At 35.7% G+C, this 16,426-nt stretch overlaps 1 protein-coding gene across 9 annotated transcripts in view; it reads left to right on the top strand.

Moving 5' to 3' along the window:
* Positions 1 to 16,426, top strand: part of TOPAZ1 (testis and ovary specific TOPAZ 1) — an 80,780-nt gene that overhangs the window by 49,588 nt on the left and 14,766 nt on the right. For all 9 annotated transcript variants that reach the window (XM_070492795.1, XM_044754655.2, XM_044754654.2 and 6 more), the window contains 4 exons: positions 8,462 to 8,528; positions 10,100 to 10,274; positions 10,973 to 11,073; positions 13,416 to 13,581. In XM_070492795.1, the coding sequence (XP_070348896.1) occupies positions 8,462 to 8,528; positions 10,100 to 10,274; positions 10,973 to 11,073; positions 13,416 to 13,581 (509 nt within the window). The remainder of the gene's footprint in view (positions 1 to 8,461; positions 8,529 to 10,099; positions 10,275 to 10,972; positions 11,074 to 13,415; positions 13,582 to 16,426) is intronic.

The following is a 16,426-nucleotide window of genomic DNA, read 5'->3' as shown; positions in this document are numbered from 1 at the left end:
AACATTGATAAAAAGAAATTGAAGAAAACACAAATAAGTGGAAAGATATCCTCTGTTGATGGGATTCGAAGAATTAATATCACTAAAATGTCCTTGCTACCCAAAACAATCTATAGGTTCAGTTCAATCCCTATCAAAATTCTAATAACATTTTTCACAGAAATAGAAAAAACAATATTAAAATTCATATGGAACTACAAAATACACTGAATGTCAGCTAAAGCTATCTTGAGCAAGAAGAACAAAGCTGGATGTGGTGTATATGTACAATGGAGTATTATTCAGCCTTTAAAAATAAGGAAATCTTGCCATTTGCAACAACACAGATTAACCTGGAGGACATTATGCTAAGTGAAATAAGGCAGACACAGAAAGACAAATCTGCAAGAGCTCACTCATATGCAGTCTAAAAACATCTAATTCAGTAACAGATTAGAATGGTGGTTACCAGGGGCTGAGCAGTGGGGCAAATGGGGATATATTGGTCAAAGGGTGCAAACTTGCAGCTATAAGATGAGTGAGTTCTGAAGACCTATTTTACAGCATGATGACAATAGTTAATAATAACATATTGTGTACTCGAAATTTCCTGAGAGTAGATCTCTACTTAAGATCTTTCTCACCACAAAATAAAGGGTAACTAGGTGAGGTGATAGATATACTAATTAGTTTGATTGTGGTGATTATTTCACAATGTATACATATATTAAAGCATGTTGTATATCTTAAATATATACAATATTTCTTTGTCAGTCATACCCCAATATAGCTGGGGAAAAAAGTGTCATCACCAAATCATTTGGGATGCAGCAAAAACAGTCCTAAGAGGGAAATTCATCGCAATACAGCCTCACCTCACTAAACAAGAAAAAGCTCACATAAGCAACCTCAAACGACACCTAACAGAACTAGAAAAAGAAGAACAAACAAAGCCCAGAGTCAGTAGAAGGAGGGAAATAATAAAAATAAGAGCAGAAATAAACGATATTGAAACAAAAAAGACAGTAGAAAGGATCAATGAAACAAAGAGTTGGTTCTTCAAAAAAATTAACAAAATCGACAAACCTTTAGCCAGACTCACCAAGAAAAGAAGAGAGAAATCTCAAATAAATAAAATTAGGAATGAGAGAGGAGAAATCACAACAGATACCAATGAAATACAAGGGATCATAAGAGAATACTATGAAAAACTATATGCCAACAAATTGAACAACCTGGAAGAAATGGACAACTTCCTAGACTCCTACAACCTCCCCAAACTGAATCAGGAAGAAATGGAGAATCTGAATAGGCCAATCACAAGTAAGGAAATAGAAACAGTAATCAAAAACCTCCCCAAAAATAAGAGTCCAGGACCAGACGGCTTCTCTGGAGAATTCTGCCAAACGTTCAAAGAAGACTTAATACCTATTCTTCTCAAACTGTTCCAGAAAATTGAGGAAGATGGAGTACTCCCTAACACATTCTATGAAGCCAACATCACTCTGATCCCCAAACCTGACAAGGACAACACAAAGAAGGAGAACTACAGGCCGATATCACTGATGAACATAGATGCAAAAATCCTCAACAAAATTCTGGCAAACCGAATACAGCAATACATCAAAAAGATTATACACCATGATCAAGTGGGATTTATACCAGGGACACAGGGATGGTTCAACATCCACAAGTCAATCAACGTGATACACTACATCAACAAAATGAAAAACAAAAACCACGTGATCATCTCAATAGATGCAGAGAAAGCATTCGACAAGATCCTACACCCATTTATGATAAAAACCCTCAATAAAATGGGTATAGAAGGAAAGTACCTCAACATAATAAAGCCCATATATGACAAACCCACAGCCAACATCATACTCAATGGACACAAACTGAAAGCCATCCCTCTGAGGACAGGAACAAGACAAGGGTGCCCACTTTCACCACTCCTATTCAACATAGTACTGGAGGTGTTGGCCAGAGCAATTCAGCAGGAAAAAGAAATAAAAGGAATCCAAATGGTAATGAAGAAGTAAAACTCTCACTGTTTGCAGACGACATGATCTTATATATAGAAAACCCCAAAGAATCCATAGAAAAACTATTAGAAATAATCAACAACTACAGCAAAGTAGCAGGGTATAAAATCAACATACATAAATCAGTAGCATTTCTATACACTAACAATGAACTAACAGAAAAAGAACTCAAGAACTCGATCCCATTCACAATCGCAACGAAAAGAATAAAATACCTTGGGGTAAACTTAACCAAGGAAGTGAAGGATCTATACAATGAAAACTACAAGACTTTCTTGAAAGAAATTGACGATGACATAAAGAGATGGAAAGACATTCCATGCACATGGATTGGAAGAATAAACATAGTTAAAATGTCCATACTACCTAAAGCAATCTACAGATTCAATGCTATCCCAAGCAGAATCCCAAGAACATCTTCACAGAAATTGAACAAAGAATCCTAAAATTCATATGGGGCAAGAAAAGACCCCGAATTGCTAAAGCAATCCTGAGCAAGAAAAACAAAGCCGGCGGAATCACAATCCCCGATTTCAAAACATACTACAAAGCTACAGTGATCAAAATAGCATGGTACTGGTACAAAAACAGGTCCACAGATCAATGGAACAGAATTGAAAGCCCAGAGATAAAACCACACATCTATGGACAGCTAATCTTCGACAAAGGAGCAGAGGGCCTACGATGGAGAAAAGAAAGTCTCTTCAACAAATGGTGCTGGGAAAACTGGACAGCCACATGCAAAAGATTGAAAATTGACCATTCTTTTTCACCACACACCAAAATAAACTCAAAATGGATCACAGACCTAAAGATTAGGCCTGAGACAATAAGCCTTTTGGAAGAGAATATAGGCAGTACACTCTTTGACATCAGTTTCAAAAGAATCTTTTCGGACACTATAACTCCTCAGTTGAGGGAAACAATAGAAAGAATAAACAAATGGGACTTCATCAGACTAAAGAGCTTCTTCAAGGCAAGGGAAAACAGGATTGAAACAAAAAAACAGCTCACTAATTGGGAAAAAATATTTACAAGCCACTTATCCGACAAAGGGTTAATCTCCATAATATACAAAGAACTCACATGGCTTAACAACAAAAAAACAAACAACCCAATCAAAAAATGGGCAGAGGACATGAACAGACATTTCTCAAAAGAAGATATAAATATGGCCAATAGACACATGAAAAGATGTTCATCATCGCTAATCATCAGGGAAATGCATATCAAAACTACACTAAGATATCATCTTGCACCCGTTAGATTGGCAAAAACATCCAAAACCAAGAGCGACAAATGTTGGAGAGGTTGTGGAGAAAAAGGAACCCTCGTACACTGTTGGTGGGAATGCAAACTGCTACAGCCACTATGGAAAACAGTATGGAGATTTCTCAAAAAGTTAAAAATAGAAATACCTTATGACCCAGCCATCTCATTACTGGGTATCTATCCTAAGAAACTGAAATCAGAAGTCCCAAGAGTCCCTTGCACCTCTATGTTCATCGCGGCATTATTTACAATAGCCAAGACGTGGAACCAACCTACATGCCCAGAAACTGATGATTGGATAAAGAAGATATGGTATATATACACAATGGAATACTACTCAGCCATAAAAAAAGACAAAATTGGCCCATTTGCAGCAATGTGGATGGACCTCGAGGGTATTATGTTAAGCGAAATAAGCCAGTCAGAGAAAGACGAACTCTATATGACTCCACTCATAGGTGGAAGTTAACATATTGACAAGGAGATCTGATCGGTGGTTACCAGGGAAAAGGGGGGGTGGGGGGAGGGCACAAAGGGGGAAGAGGTGTACCCACAACATGACTAACAATAATGTACAACTGAAATCTCACAAGGTTGTAATCTATCATAACATTAATAAAAAAAAAAAAAAGTGTCATCACCAGAGCTGGCAAGGATGTGGAGTGTAGATCATACATTGTTCGTGGGAATATAAAATGTTACAGCCACTCTGGAGAGCAGTTTGGTTGTTTCTTTAAAAACCAAATATGCAAATACTAAATGCAGCTGTTGAACTACGGGGCATTTGTCCTAGAGAAATGAAAACTTTGGCTTACAAAAAAACTTGTGAACGAATGTTCATAGCAGCTTTAATTGTAATAACCAAAAACTGGAAAAAAAACCCAGATGGTCTTCAGTGGGTGAATGAGTAAACTGTGGTACGTCCATACCAAGGAATATTACTCAGCAATAAAAATCCAAAGACTATTGAAACATGAAACAGGTTGAATGATCTAACAGGAATTGTGCTGGATTTAAAAATCTAGTCTCAAAGGCCACATGCTGCACAGTTCCATTTATATAACATTCTCAAAATGACAAAACTGTAGATGTGGAGAACTGATTGGTGGTTGACAGGGGAGGGGACGGGTTGGGGGATGTGTATAAGGGATAGCATGAGGAAGTCCCTTTGTGGTGATGGAACAGTTCTGTATCTTTATTGTGGTGATGGTTATACAAAGGTTATATAAATTATATATATGGGATAAATATATATGTATGTATATAAATATATACGTGGGATAAAATTGCATAGAACTACATACACGTACACAAATGAATGCATGTAAAAGGTGATGGAAACTGAATAATATCTGTAGTCTAGTTAACAGTATTGTACCAATATCAGTTTCCTGGTTTTGATGTACTATAATTATATAAGATGTCATCATTGGAAGAAGCTGGATGAAGGGTACACAGGAGTGTGTAATATTTTTGCAATTTCCTGTGAGTCTATAATAAAAGTACATGTGTTAGATATTGCCAAATTTCCCTCCAGAAGGGCTGCACCAGTTTGTATTTCCACCAGAAATATATGAGACTGCCCGTTTCAGCACAGCTTTGCCAACATAATGTGTTCTCATACTTTTTAATCTTTTCTAATCTATTAGGGAATAAATGGTGTTTTTGTGTTGCTTTAATTTGCATTTCCTTCATTATAAATGAATTTGAACATTTTCTTTTCATATATTTGAGAACCATTTTTACAACTTTTGTTGTGAATTGTCTGTTTATATCTTTTTCCCATTTTTCTATTGTTTTTAGTTCTTTGTTCCTTAAGTTTTAAGAGTTCTTAATATATTATGAGTATTAGGCCTTCGTCTGTAATAGATATTGCAAATATGTTTTTCTAGTTTGTCAGTTATCTTTTGAATTTGTTTATGGTGTTTTTTGCCATGCAAAAACTTCTTTTTATGTAACCTAATGTATCAATCTTTTTTATTGCCTCAGTTTTGAGTCATCATTGTTTTTTATCGCATCTGGATTTTAAGTCATAATTTCCCAACACCAAGGTTTTAGAGAAATTTACCCATGTTTTCTTCTGTTTCATTTTTCAGTTAGGTTTCTAATCTATTTGGAGTTTATTCTTGTGTCTGGTGTGAGATATGGATCTAATTTTATCTTTTTTGCAATGGTTGTTTAATTTTCCCAGCACCATTTATTAAAAAGTCCATCTTTACCTCCAGTGATTTGAGATGCCACCTTTATCGTATATAGACATACCTCGGAGATATTGCAGGTTTAGTTCCAAACCACTGCGATAAAGGGAGTATCACAATAAAGCGAGTCACATGAGTTTTTTGGTTTCCCAGCGCATATAAAAGTTTATACTGTGGTGTGTTAAGTATGCAATAAGATTATCTCTGAAAAAAAATGTACATACCTTAATTTAAAAATACTTTATTGCTAGAAAATGCTAACCATCATCTGAGCCTTCAGCAAGTCATAATCTTTTTTGCTGGTGGAGGGTCTTGTAAAAAATGCATTATCTGAAGCACAATAAACGAGGTATGCCATACTAAATTTCGTATCTACTTGGGTCTGTTTCTACACTTTGTGTTCTATTCCCCAGAACTATTTGTGTATCCCTGCACCAGTACCACACTATTTTAATTATAGAGGCTCTAGTAGTGTGTTTTAATATTTAGTAGGGATAATCCCCCACGAAGTTTTTCTTTTCAGTGTTTTTCTGGCTATTCTTGCATGTATGCTTTACCATATGAACTTTAGTATCAGCTTCCTAACTCCATATAGTAGCTTGTTGGTATTGTTCTTGGAATTGCATTAAATTTATGAATTAACTTAGCAAGAACTGACATCTTTAGGGCCAGCCCCATGGCTGAGCAGTTGAGTTCGCGCGCTCCACTTCAGTGGCCCAGTGTTCGCCAGTTCGGATCCTGGGCGCGGACCTGGCATCACTCATCAAGCCATGCTGAGGCAGCATCCCACATAGACAAACTAGAAGCACCTGCAACTAGGATATACAACTATGTACTGAGGGGCTTTGGGGAGGGAAAAAAAAAAAGAACTGACATCTTTATGCTCTTGAGTTGTCCTATTCAGGGAATGTCTTTCTGTTTATTTAAATTTACTTTTGTGTCTTTCAGGAGTGTTTTAGAATTTTCCTCATATAAGTATTTAATTTTTGTTGCTATTGTAAGTGAAGTTTTCTGTACCACTAGGTACTCTATTTCTTTATTTTTTCTATATATAAAGGATATAGACGTTTGTTTATAAGTGATATGTTCTGTTACTTTACTCTGAAGTCTTTATTATTTGAGTTAGTTTCATCCTGAATCTGAGGGGTTTTCCAGATATACTATCATATCATCTGCAGATAGAATTTTACTTCTTCTTTACCTTTATTATGCCTCTGAGTGATCTGTCTTTTCTAATGTCATTGGCTCATACCTCTGGTACAGTGTTGAATAATACTGGATATAGTGGACATCCTTCCATTGTTCCTCATCTTAGTGGAAATATCTCTAGAATTTTCTCATTAGATACAATGGTGACTTTAGGACTAAGGTTTATATATTTAACCACTTTAAGAAAGTATCCGTCAGTTCCTGTATTCCTTTTTGTTTTTTAAAGATTGGCACCTGAGCTAACATCTGTTACCAATCTTTTTTGTTTCTTCTCCCCAAAGCCCCCCAGTACATAGTTGTACATTCTAGTTGTAGGTCCTTCTGGCTCTGCTATGTGGGATGCTTCCTCAGCATGGCTTGATGAGTGGTGCTAGGTCCACGCCCAGGATCCGAACTGGCCAAACCCTGGGACACCAAAGCAGAGCGTGTGAACTCAACCACTCGGCCATGGGGCTGGCCTCAGTTCTTATATTCTTAAATGAATTAATGTTGAATTTTATCAAAGGCTTTTTTAGTATCTATGGAAATAATCATGATTTTTTTTCTTTAGATCTGGTAATATGATGTATGATATTGATGCCTTTTCTAATATTGAACTTACCTTGCATTCTTGAAATAAATACCACTTTATCATGATATATCATTTTTTTAAGGTGGTCTTGGATTCTACTTGTCAATATAATTTTTAAATTTCTTTTTGTGGTAAAGTATGTATAATATAAAATTTACCATCTTAATCCATTTTAAGTGTACAATTCAGTGGTATTAAATACATTCACATTGTTGTGCAACTGTCACTCCATCCATCCCCATAACTCTTTTCATCTTGTAAAACAGATGTTTGTTAGTATTTTATCCAGTTTTTTGCATTACCATTATGAGTGATATTGTTCTGTGATTTTCTTTCTTTGTCCTGTCTTTATCTGGTTTAGGTATTAATGTTATACTTAACTTCATAAAAGGAATTAGGAAATATCCTTCCTTTTTAATGCTCTGGAATAATTTGTAGACAATTGGGACTAGTCACCAAAATTGACTCCAGAGTTGGCTATTATACAGTATTCCTAGTTAATGGCACCCTCTTCTCTCCCCTTTCTCTCCTTTCCTTCTTTCCAATTGCTAAAGGGTCCTTCTTTCATTTTTGTCTGTTTTTCTTCCCAGAGGCTATGCATTTCACAGCTTGCTTTCCTTAAATCACACAAACTTTTAAGTTCCTTCTGTGTGCTTTGTCTTCTGATCTACCTAGACGCTTTTTTTTAGTATTTTCAAATTTAGTGTGGACTTAGTCTTTGTGATGGTACTTTTTAAATCAATCTTAGGTCTCTCTGGTAATTTCCCTTTTCAGTTCTCCCCCCACACGATTTTTTGTTTTGTTTTTCTTTTGTCTGTCTTTTCTTGTCACAGATCTTTGTGGAGCAATGAGAGTGGAGTGGGAGCAGTAGCCATCAAGTGCTAGGATTTAATGTTTTTTCTCTTTTTATTCGCAATTATTTGAAGCTTTGGCATTCTCTGTCTTCAAATTAGGCTGAAGTTATGGTTTCATATGGAATTTTCTTTTTCCTTCTTGTTGCCTACGGTTTGGGTTAGAAATAGTGTGAGGTAGGTATCTATGCAGCTGCCATTTTCATCAGCTCTAACGAATATTACCACATTCCTTTTTCTCCAATCTCTCAGCTATAAACTATAGAACAAATGAGTTAGGAGCAGTGGTGACTTTTTGGAGGTGAACACATTAACCCTTTTCTGTTGTTAAAGGTTACAGATGAGGCGATTTAAAAAGAACTGGAAGTGTGATGTAGATTCAGCCTTGAACGAAATAGAGGTATGACACTTATTTTTTTAAATTAATTGCTGGGATCTCTGAAAAACAGTTACAACAAAGAAACTTTGAATAGTAACCCCATTTTAGGAAAAGTTTTAGAAATGTGGCTGTTAGACAAAGAAAATGCTCAAGAAAAAGAAGTTAATTTTTTTTAATATTTTGAAATGCAGACCTAATTTCTAGAGGTGTGGACTATTCTAGAAATAGTGAGAAATAATTGTTCAGTTTCAGAATTAACTTAGGTTAACTTATGTTTAATAAAAAATTAACTTATGTGGGGCTGGCCCCGTGGCCGAGTGGTTAAGTTCGCGCGCTCCGCTGCAGGCGGCCCAGTGTTTCGTTAGTTTGAATCCTGGGCGCGGACATGGCACTGCTCATCAAACCACACTGAGGCAGCATCCCACATGCCACAACTAGAAGAACCCACAACGAAGAATACACAACTATGTACCGGGGGGCTTTGGGGAGAAAAAGGAAAAAATAAAATCTTTAAAAAAAAAAAAATTAACTTATGTTTAATACTCTAAAGCTAAGCCTTTAGTTCTTGTCACTGGGCAGACTCAGTGCACAAGAAAGTTGGCTTTCTTGTCATGATCCATGGCTGACTGCAGTATGTGAAATGACATGGGAAAGTCAAGGTCAGCATGTACTTTCCAAGCAGTTAGAGTATAAGAAATAGAGGACTTGGTGAGAAAGATTCACCCTGAGCTAACATTCTTTGCCAGTCTTCCTCTTTTTTTTTTTTTTTTTTTTTTGCTTGAGAAAGATTAGCCCTGAGCTAACATCTGTGCCAGTCTTCCTCTATTTTGTATGTGGGACACCTCCACAGCATGGCTGATGAGTGAAGTAGGTTCACGCCTGGGATCCAAACCCACAAACCCAGGCCACAGAAGCCAAGGGCACAGAACTTTAACCGCTCAGCAATGGGGTCAGCTGCCAATTTTACTTTTTAATTTAAGATCATTTTTGTACTCATCTAGTAATTGTTGGTCTAGTCTTAATTAATGTTTATAATCTTGAAACAGTTTTTTTTGGTGTGGAAAACTATTTCTTAGTTCATAATAGAAAATCATAGGGAGATAGTAAGTTTACTGAAATGTGCTTTGTAGCCCCTTTTGTAGAAGAAATGTAATACTCAAAAGCATATGCAGGCACCAAATCATAAATGGCCAAATAATAGTAAAATGCAATCTCTAAAAGTAATAAAATAGTGTACTTCTGTGGTGATAGCTCAAATCACACTGCTAATCATCTGTTTTCCATAAAATCTATCTCCACTGTCTAGTTCAGGTTTGAGGGTGACATCATTAAGTACTTTAGGAGCTAGATAATTACAACAAATGCACATTGCCATCTGGAACTTATAGAGGCTTTGCTATAGTCGGAAAAGGAAATTGTACAATAGCATGTTATTGATGTTGTAACCCTTGTCAGTAGGTTTATGAGATTTGCAGGGATTGTTATTAATTTCCCTATATCTAATATCTATATGTGCTTACCCCATAATATGTTTGCATAAATTACAGCTTTCTTTCTTCTTTGTTTTGTTTTGTTTTTAATAATTCTGATAGCATTGTAAAGAAAAAGGTGACTGGACAAAATTGGGAAATTTATACATTAATGTAAAAATGGGCTGTGAAAAACTTTCAGATTTCCAGAGATTTTGTGCTTGTATTGCTGAAACAGTAACAAAAGACTATAAAGAAGAGAGACCAGGTGTTCCATTTTGTGAATTTGCTGAAACAGGTAAAATTTCAGTGTTTTGGTCTGAGTTTTGTGTGTTATGGTGGTGCAATGTTCTTAACAGGAATGTAAAGCTGTTAGTGTTTTCCATGTTGGGAAGAAGTCAATAGTATTGCAGATTTCAGATACTTGTCCTTCTCTTTTTAAATTTTTCCATCTGTTTGTTGTTAAGTTACATTATAATGATATAAGATCAAGAATCGGTGTTTTAACATCAGATATTTCACATTGTTATTCTTCTTTTCATTCAGATTGGTAAAACTATTGCTAGCAAATTATACTTGAGCACCTGAATTTTTGAATCATTATTGTTACTATCTTCACTATTACAAGTCAACAAAATTCATATATTGTTGAGACTTTTTTTTAACATGAGCTCTTCACTATCACATTCTTTATCAGGAGTCAGCAAACTTTTTCTTTAAAGGTCTAGATAGTAAATATTTTAGGTTTTGCACACATCACATATGGTCTGTGTCACATAGTTTTCTCTTCTTTTCAAACAGTGCTTTAAAAATAGAAAAACTATTTTTAGCTCACAGACTATACAAAAACAGGCCACAGGCCAGATTTGGCCTGTAGGCTGTAGTTTGCTGACACCTGTTCTTTGTGGTAGTATCAATAATTCCATGTTAATTTGCCTTTCCCATCATTTTAAGTGACTGTTTCACTTTCTTCCATGTGCCTACTTTGTGTTCCAGTTAGCAAAGATCCACAAAATAGTGAAGTAGATAAAACTTTGCTGGGAAGAATCGGAATCAGTGCTATGTACTTCTATCACAAGCTGTTGCAGTGGTCCAAGGTACTTCATTAAATTTATGTTTTGGTTTGGGATAGAGTGTGTTAGTTTTAAAATTTTGAACAGAATATAGGTTAACCTTGCAAATTTGGAATTTTCTAATAATCGTTACAGTGACCCAATGAGTCCCAGAGTAGTAAGTGAATTATTAGGTGGTGTATTAGGCAAACATGGAAGGAAGGTGGCATGCGACTGAGTACTATGAAGAATCTCAGTATAGGGAACACTTAGGAGGCTGTGCTAAATGTCATATTTATTTGAAGCAACAGTCAATTCAGAATTTATTTTGCCAGCTCCTGAGTATTGGTAGCATTGTAATTTTGCAAGAGTTTGACACCTTTTGTGTGTGTGTGTGTGTGTGTGTGTGTGAGGAGGATTTGCCTTGAGCTAACATCTATTGCCAGTACTATTTTTTTTCCTTGAGGAAGATTAGCCCTGAGCTAACAACTGTGCCAGTCTTCCTCTACTTTGTATGTGGGATGCCTCCACAGCATGGCTGATGAGTGCAGTAGGTCCACACCGGGGATCCAAACCTGCGAACCTGGGCCACTGAAGCAGAGCATGTGGAACTTTAACCAGTTGGCCACAGGGCTGGCCCCAAGACATCTTATTTAAGATGAACCCAAGATAGTCACAATTATCAAAACTCCTTAAAAATCACCTCCTAGAATGCTCTGGAACATTGTATACCATATATCTTGATGTCTGCCTTTGAGGTTTAGCTCAACATAGAAGTGGTCTAGTGATTCTAGAACATATTGTACTGCCATTCTTTAGATTTCCCTGAGGTGGCAGGTAGAGTTATAGATTCAATAAAGTTAAGTAAAATAGAGGACAAGAAAATCCAAAATAGAGAGGAAGTGCTGAGGGATGGAATAACACAGAGAGTGGAACAGTTGAGAGTAAGGTCACTATTGAACCAACTAGTAAAATGTATCTTTTGTGACTTCCTTTTTTATAAAGAGGTTATTTCATAATTGAATGTGTTAGATAATATTCTAAGTACATAGCCACCCATAAACATATAAAACTCATGATTTTTTTAAAAATTAAAACAATAACAACAGCAACAGAACTATTGTACAGAAGGTCTCCTGTCTCCAAGGTCTCCGAGAGATTTAGCAAATATTGTGTGGTAGGCCTGGGATGGGCAAAATGTACCTTGTCCCTGGTGTCACTAGCTAGCTGAAGATTGGTCATAGCATTAATTTCTTGGATATTTATGCTTGAGAGATTGAGGACTACATAGCAAGATGACCCTTTTTGAAAACTCAAACTGATTTTGCTGAAGTTTGAGTCTTTTTAAATTTTGTTGGGTTATTATTATTTCTCAAGAAGTTGATGAATTTGTGCCTGTATTTTAATTTAAAATTTTCACTATCTTATTTAGAACCAACATTTTATTTATTATCTGACTTAGTATAAATTTTTTTAATGAAACCTCTTGCCTTTTGAAACACAAAAGTAAAACCACTGAAATTAAACTAAAGCTATCCCATGAAAATGCGCTCACTTATGTAGTCCAATTGAAAGTACCTTGACATCATAATATGTATCTGAACCAAAATAGTACGGAATATAATATAAAACAAGAATCTGCAAACTGAGGGCCAGATCTGGCCATAGCCTGTTTTTGTACATCTCGAGAGCTAAGAATGTTTTTTACATTTTTAAGAGTTAGAAATTAAAAGATAACCACCAAAAAGAATGTGCAACTGACCAAATGTGACCTGCAAAGACTAAAGGATTTACAGTAGTGGCTGTTTGTAGGAAAAGTTTGCTGAACCCTCATATAAAATAATAATATATGTCCAATTTCTGATGTCCAGACTAGAGATAATCTTTATGTAGATTATGTGAAATAATTAGTCTATTGAATCAAGGAAACAATTTTCAACCAACAATTTATCTTCTTTTTTTTCCACTATCATTCTTTATCTAAATTTGGTAACAACTTGTCTTCATTTTCACTGTCTCTCCCTCCTGGATCTCAGGTTGACCAACAGAAGAAGTGCAAAAATTTGTAATCAGTAGTTTCCCACGCTAAGGCGTGAAATCCTTTGGCCACATGCAATCTTTAGGAGAAGCACAGCGTATAAAAGGAGAATTGCTGAAAGGGGGCCTGGCAGTGGGGGTGGTTATATGAGGCAAAGCCCTGCTTGCTCCACTTCCCTTCTGTCTTGGTAGTTGAGCAGGAAGGGGCTTAGGAGAGTGTCTTGGAGCAGTTTGAGAACCGTCAGTCTAGAATGATTCAGACTGGATTACTGGCTTCTATGTAATTATCTGTGACTTTGTAGTATCCTAAGTGATTGATTCTCAATTGATGTTCTTCATTTTTACTCTAGGGAAGGAAGGTCTTAGATAAACTGTATGAACTGAAAATACATTTTACAAGTTTAAAAGGACTTACAGGGCCTGAGAAGTTAGCACCAAGGTGTCAAATTGTGAATATTGCAGCAGAAATTTTTCTAAAAAGTGGAAGCCTAGATGGTGCCATTTGGGTATTAAGGGGTAAGTTCTAATATAAGCAAATATAAAATAATTTTGTTGTTACCAATTCTTGTCTATGTAATTACTTACCTTAAGTTGATATTGAATTATGGGTGATAATTTGGTCTAAGCCCTGGTGATCATGTGGGTAGGGAAAGGTGGTGGTTGTGTAAAATGAAAGGAGAAAGTTAATGTAGCTTTAAAGAAGAAATTGTATGAACCTTTGTTGAAAAGCTAGTTCTTATTTTGGCCTAGGCACCATCCTAAATGCTTTACCTGGATTATCTCAATTAATTTTCATAGAAACCCTATGAGTTTGGAATTATTACAGTCTTCATTTCATAGATAAAAACTGTTGTCGGAGACATTAAGCAACTTGCCCAAATGACATAACTAGTACAGAGTAGAAGCCAGATTTAAACCCAGACGGTCCAGCAGAGCCGAGGGAGCTCTATCTGAGCTGCTGCTATCTGAGACGGGGAAATCCTGACTGCACTCTGCATAACCTTGATCTTTGCATGTACAGGCAAATATGACTTCAAACCAAGACAAGTAAAGCTTACTTTCCCCAGTAAGCCAGTCCATCTAGCAGAAATTACAATGAAATTAAGCCAGCAGAAGCAACTAAGCATGAGGTAAATAAAAGTTTAGAGAGCACAGTAGTAGCACAGCACAGTATCTAACAGTAGCTCTGGCTACTTGGGCCATCAGGCAGATTTTATTTGATAAAATGGGAGAAGAATGAAGAAACCTCAAGAATCGCAGAGTTTTGGTGGGAAGATGGAATATATGCACAAGTGAAGCAAGTACATAACCTTTACACTAACACACAAACACATACTGGCACACGTACATATTCATATAGATATATAATACCTTGTATTTGTGCAATGCGGAGAGTTTATGGAATACGGAAGTGGTGAGTGGAAAAGGTTTTCGTCAACTTAACAAACATAGCCAATGAGGTTTGCTAAGTGGGGAAGAATAACCAAGAACAAAAATAGAAATTAACGAAATACAAGCCAGAGCTCACAGCTCTGTTAGCAAGAAATGCAGAGGTTAAAATAGTTGATAAAAATGGGCTTGAGTCATCTTAGGATAGGAGACTTCTGCCTAAAGTTTCTGGCAAAACTGGTCTTTCTCAAACTAGAGACTTGGGGAGAGTTTGTTGGAGGGGCATGGAGTGGTCTCTGGAGATTTAAAATTTTTACCATTTTGATGTTTCAATTTTGAGATTATCTTTAAAAATTCTTTAAGTTATAAATACAGGATTCTCTTTTGCAGTGACTATTTCAGTTGTAATTCATTTTTATAAGTAAAATTTTATTTCTTCAAAAGAAGGGCTCACAGAAGTATGCTAAGTTCTCCCCAGACGTTTTTGTTCCCTAGCGAGTTCTGCAGTGAACAGCCATTCTCAAGAAAGGAAACACAAATGGCTCAGTCTCACCTGTAATAGGTATAATATGCTTTGCATGAGAGAAACAGGCATTCCTATACCTTGTCTTCAGGGGCTTTTTGGCAAAATATCTGTCAAAATTTAATAATGCATATTTCCTTTCATATTAACTCCATTTCTAGGAATTTCTCCTACAAATGCATTTATATTTATATACAAGAGTATGTGCTATAAGTTATCTGGAACCTTTTTTTTTTTTTAATCATCAACAACGATAACAAAGCATTCCAGAGAACTTAAATGTCCATTAATGGAGTACCAATTAATTAAACTGTGTCATAGCCATGATGGAGTAACATGAGGCAGATCTACAGATAGTCATTTGGAATGATCTCCAGGATCTATTGCCAAGTAAAAAAAGGAATGTGTAGAACAGTGTATGCAGTATGCTACCATTTGTATAAAAAACAATAAAATGGAAATATACATATTTGCTTATATACTCAAAATATTTGTCAAAGGATGCAGAAGAAACTAGTAATAATGGTTGCTTCTGGGAAAAGGACTTGAGTTCTTGGAGTATAGAGATGAGAGGCAGATTAACTTTTTACATATGTTTTTTCTATATTTTTTCCCTTTTAGAAAAATGTGTTTATTAACTGCTAAACTTTTTAAAGAATGGGTTGCATACATTATTCATGTTTGAGAAATGCAGAATATTTTACACATTTTCGGTTTAGTGGGTGGCAGACTTTATAGTGAGAAGAAATCGATTGTTTTGGCTTTTCACTTTGACATTTAAAACTCTTTATCAGAACTAGTAACTTGTATCCTGGCAAATGAGCAACAAATTCCTGCCCTGCCTTCTCCCCTTACTAGCATTTAAAAAAGCCATAAACCATAATCGTGGTTTGGAGGCTGAAAAATAAGTGTCTTAACTCTGTAGAATATAAATTTTGTAAAAAAGTTATGCTATTTATTAAGAAACTGCCCTTGAACCTTAAAATAGCTTTTATTGCCTTTATATAAGGGATACATATTCATTATAGAGAAATAGGAAAATGTGGATAAGCAAAACTGATGATAAAAATTCCTTATTTAGTCACCCAGAAATGACTATTATCCACTTCAATATTACCATACAGACTCTTTTTTGTGCCTTGTGTTTTTTTCAGCGAACAGTCTTTCCATAGACATCTTTCTGTGAAAAGGAATATTTTTCTATAACATCACTTAATGGGCTGCATGGTTTTCCATCTTATGAATAAATAAATATAAATATATACCTATAAACATAGATACATAGATATAGCCACGAATCTACTTTTCTTCAAGTAGCTTGTTTTCAAATGTCTATAATAATTTTTGTGAGAAAATCCTAGAGAACTATCACATAGGTGTACCTTCTATACAGACATTGTCCTTTTAAGGATCACAGGTGCATCTAACTGTCCAGGTGTTAGTCAACAG

The sequence above is a fragment of the Equus asinus genome, chromosome 21 (assembly GCF_041296235.1).
Source record: "Equus asinus isolate D_3611 breed Donkey chromosome 21, EquAss-T2T_v2, whole genome shotgun sequence".
Classification (NCBI taxonomy): Eukaryota; Metazoa; Chordata; class Mammalia; order Perissodactyla; family Equidae; genus Equus; species Equus asinus.
This window is presented reverse-complemented; position numbering and strand designations above follow the sequence as displayed.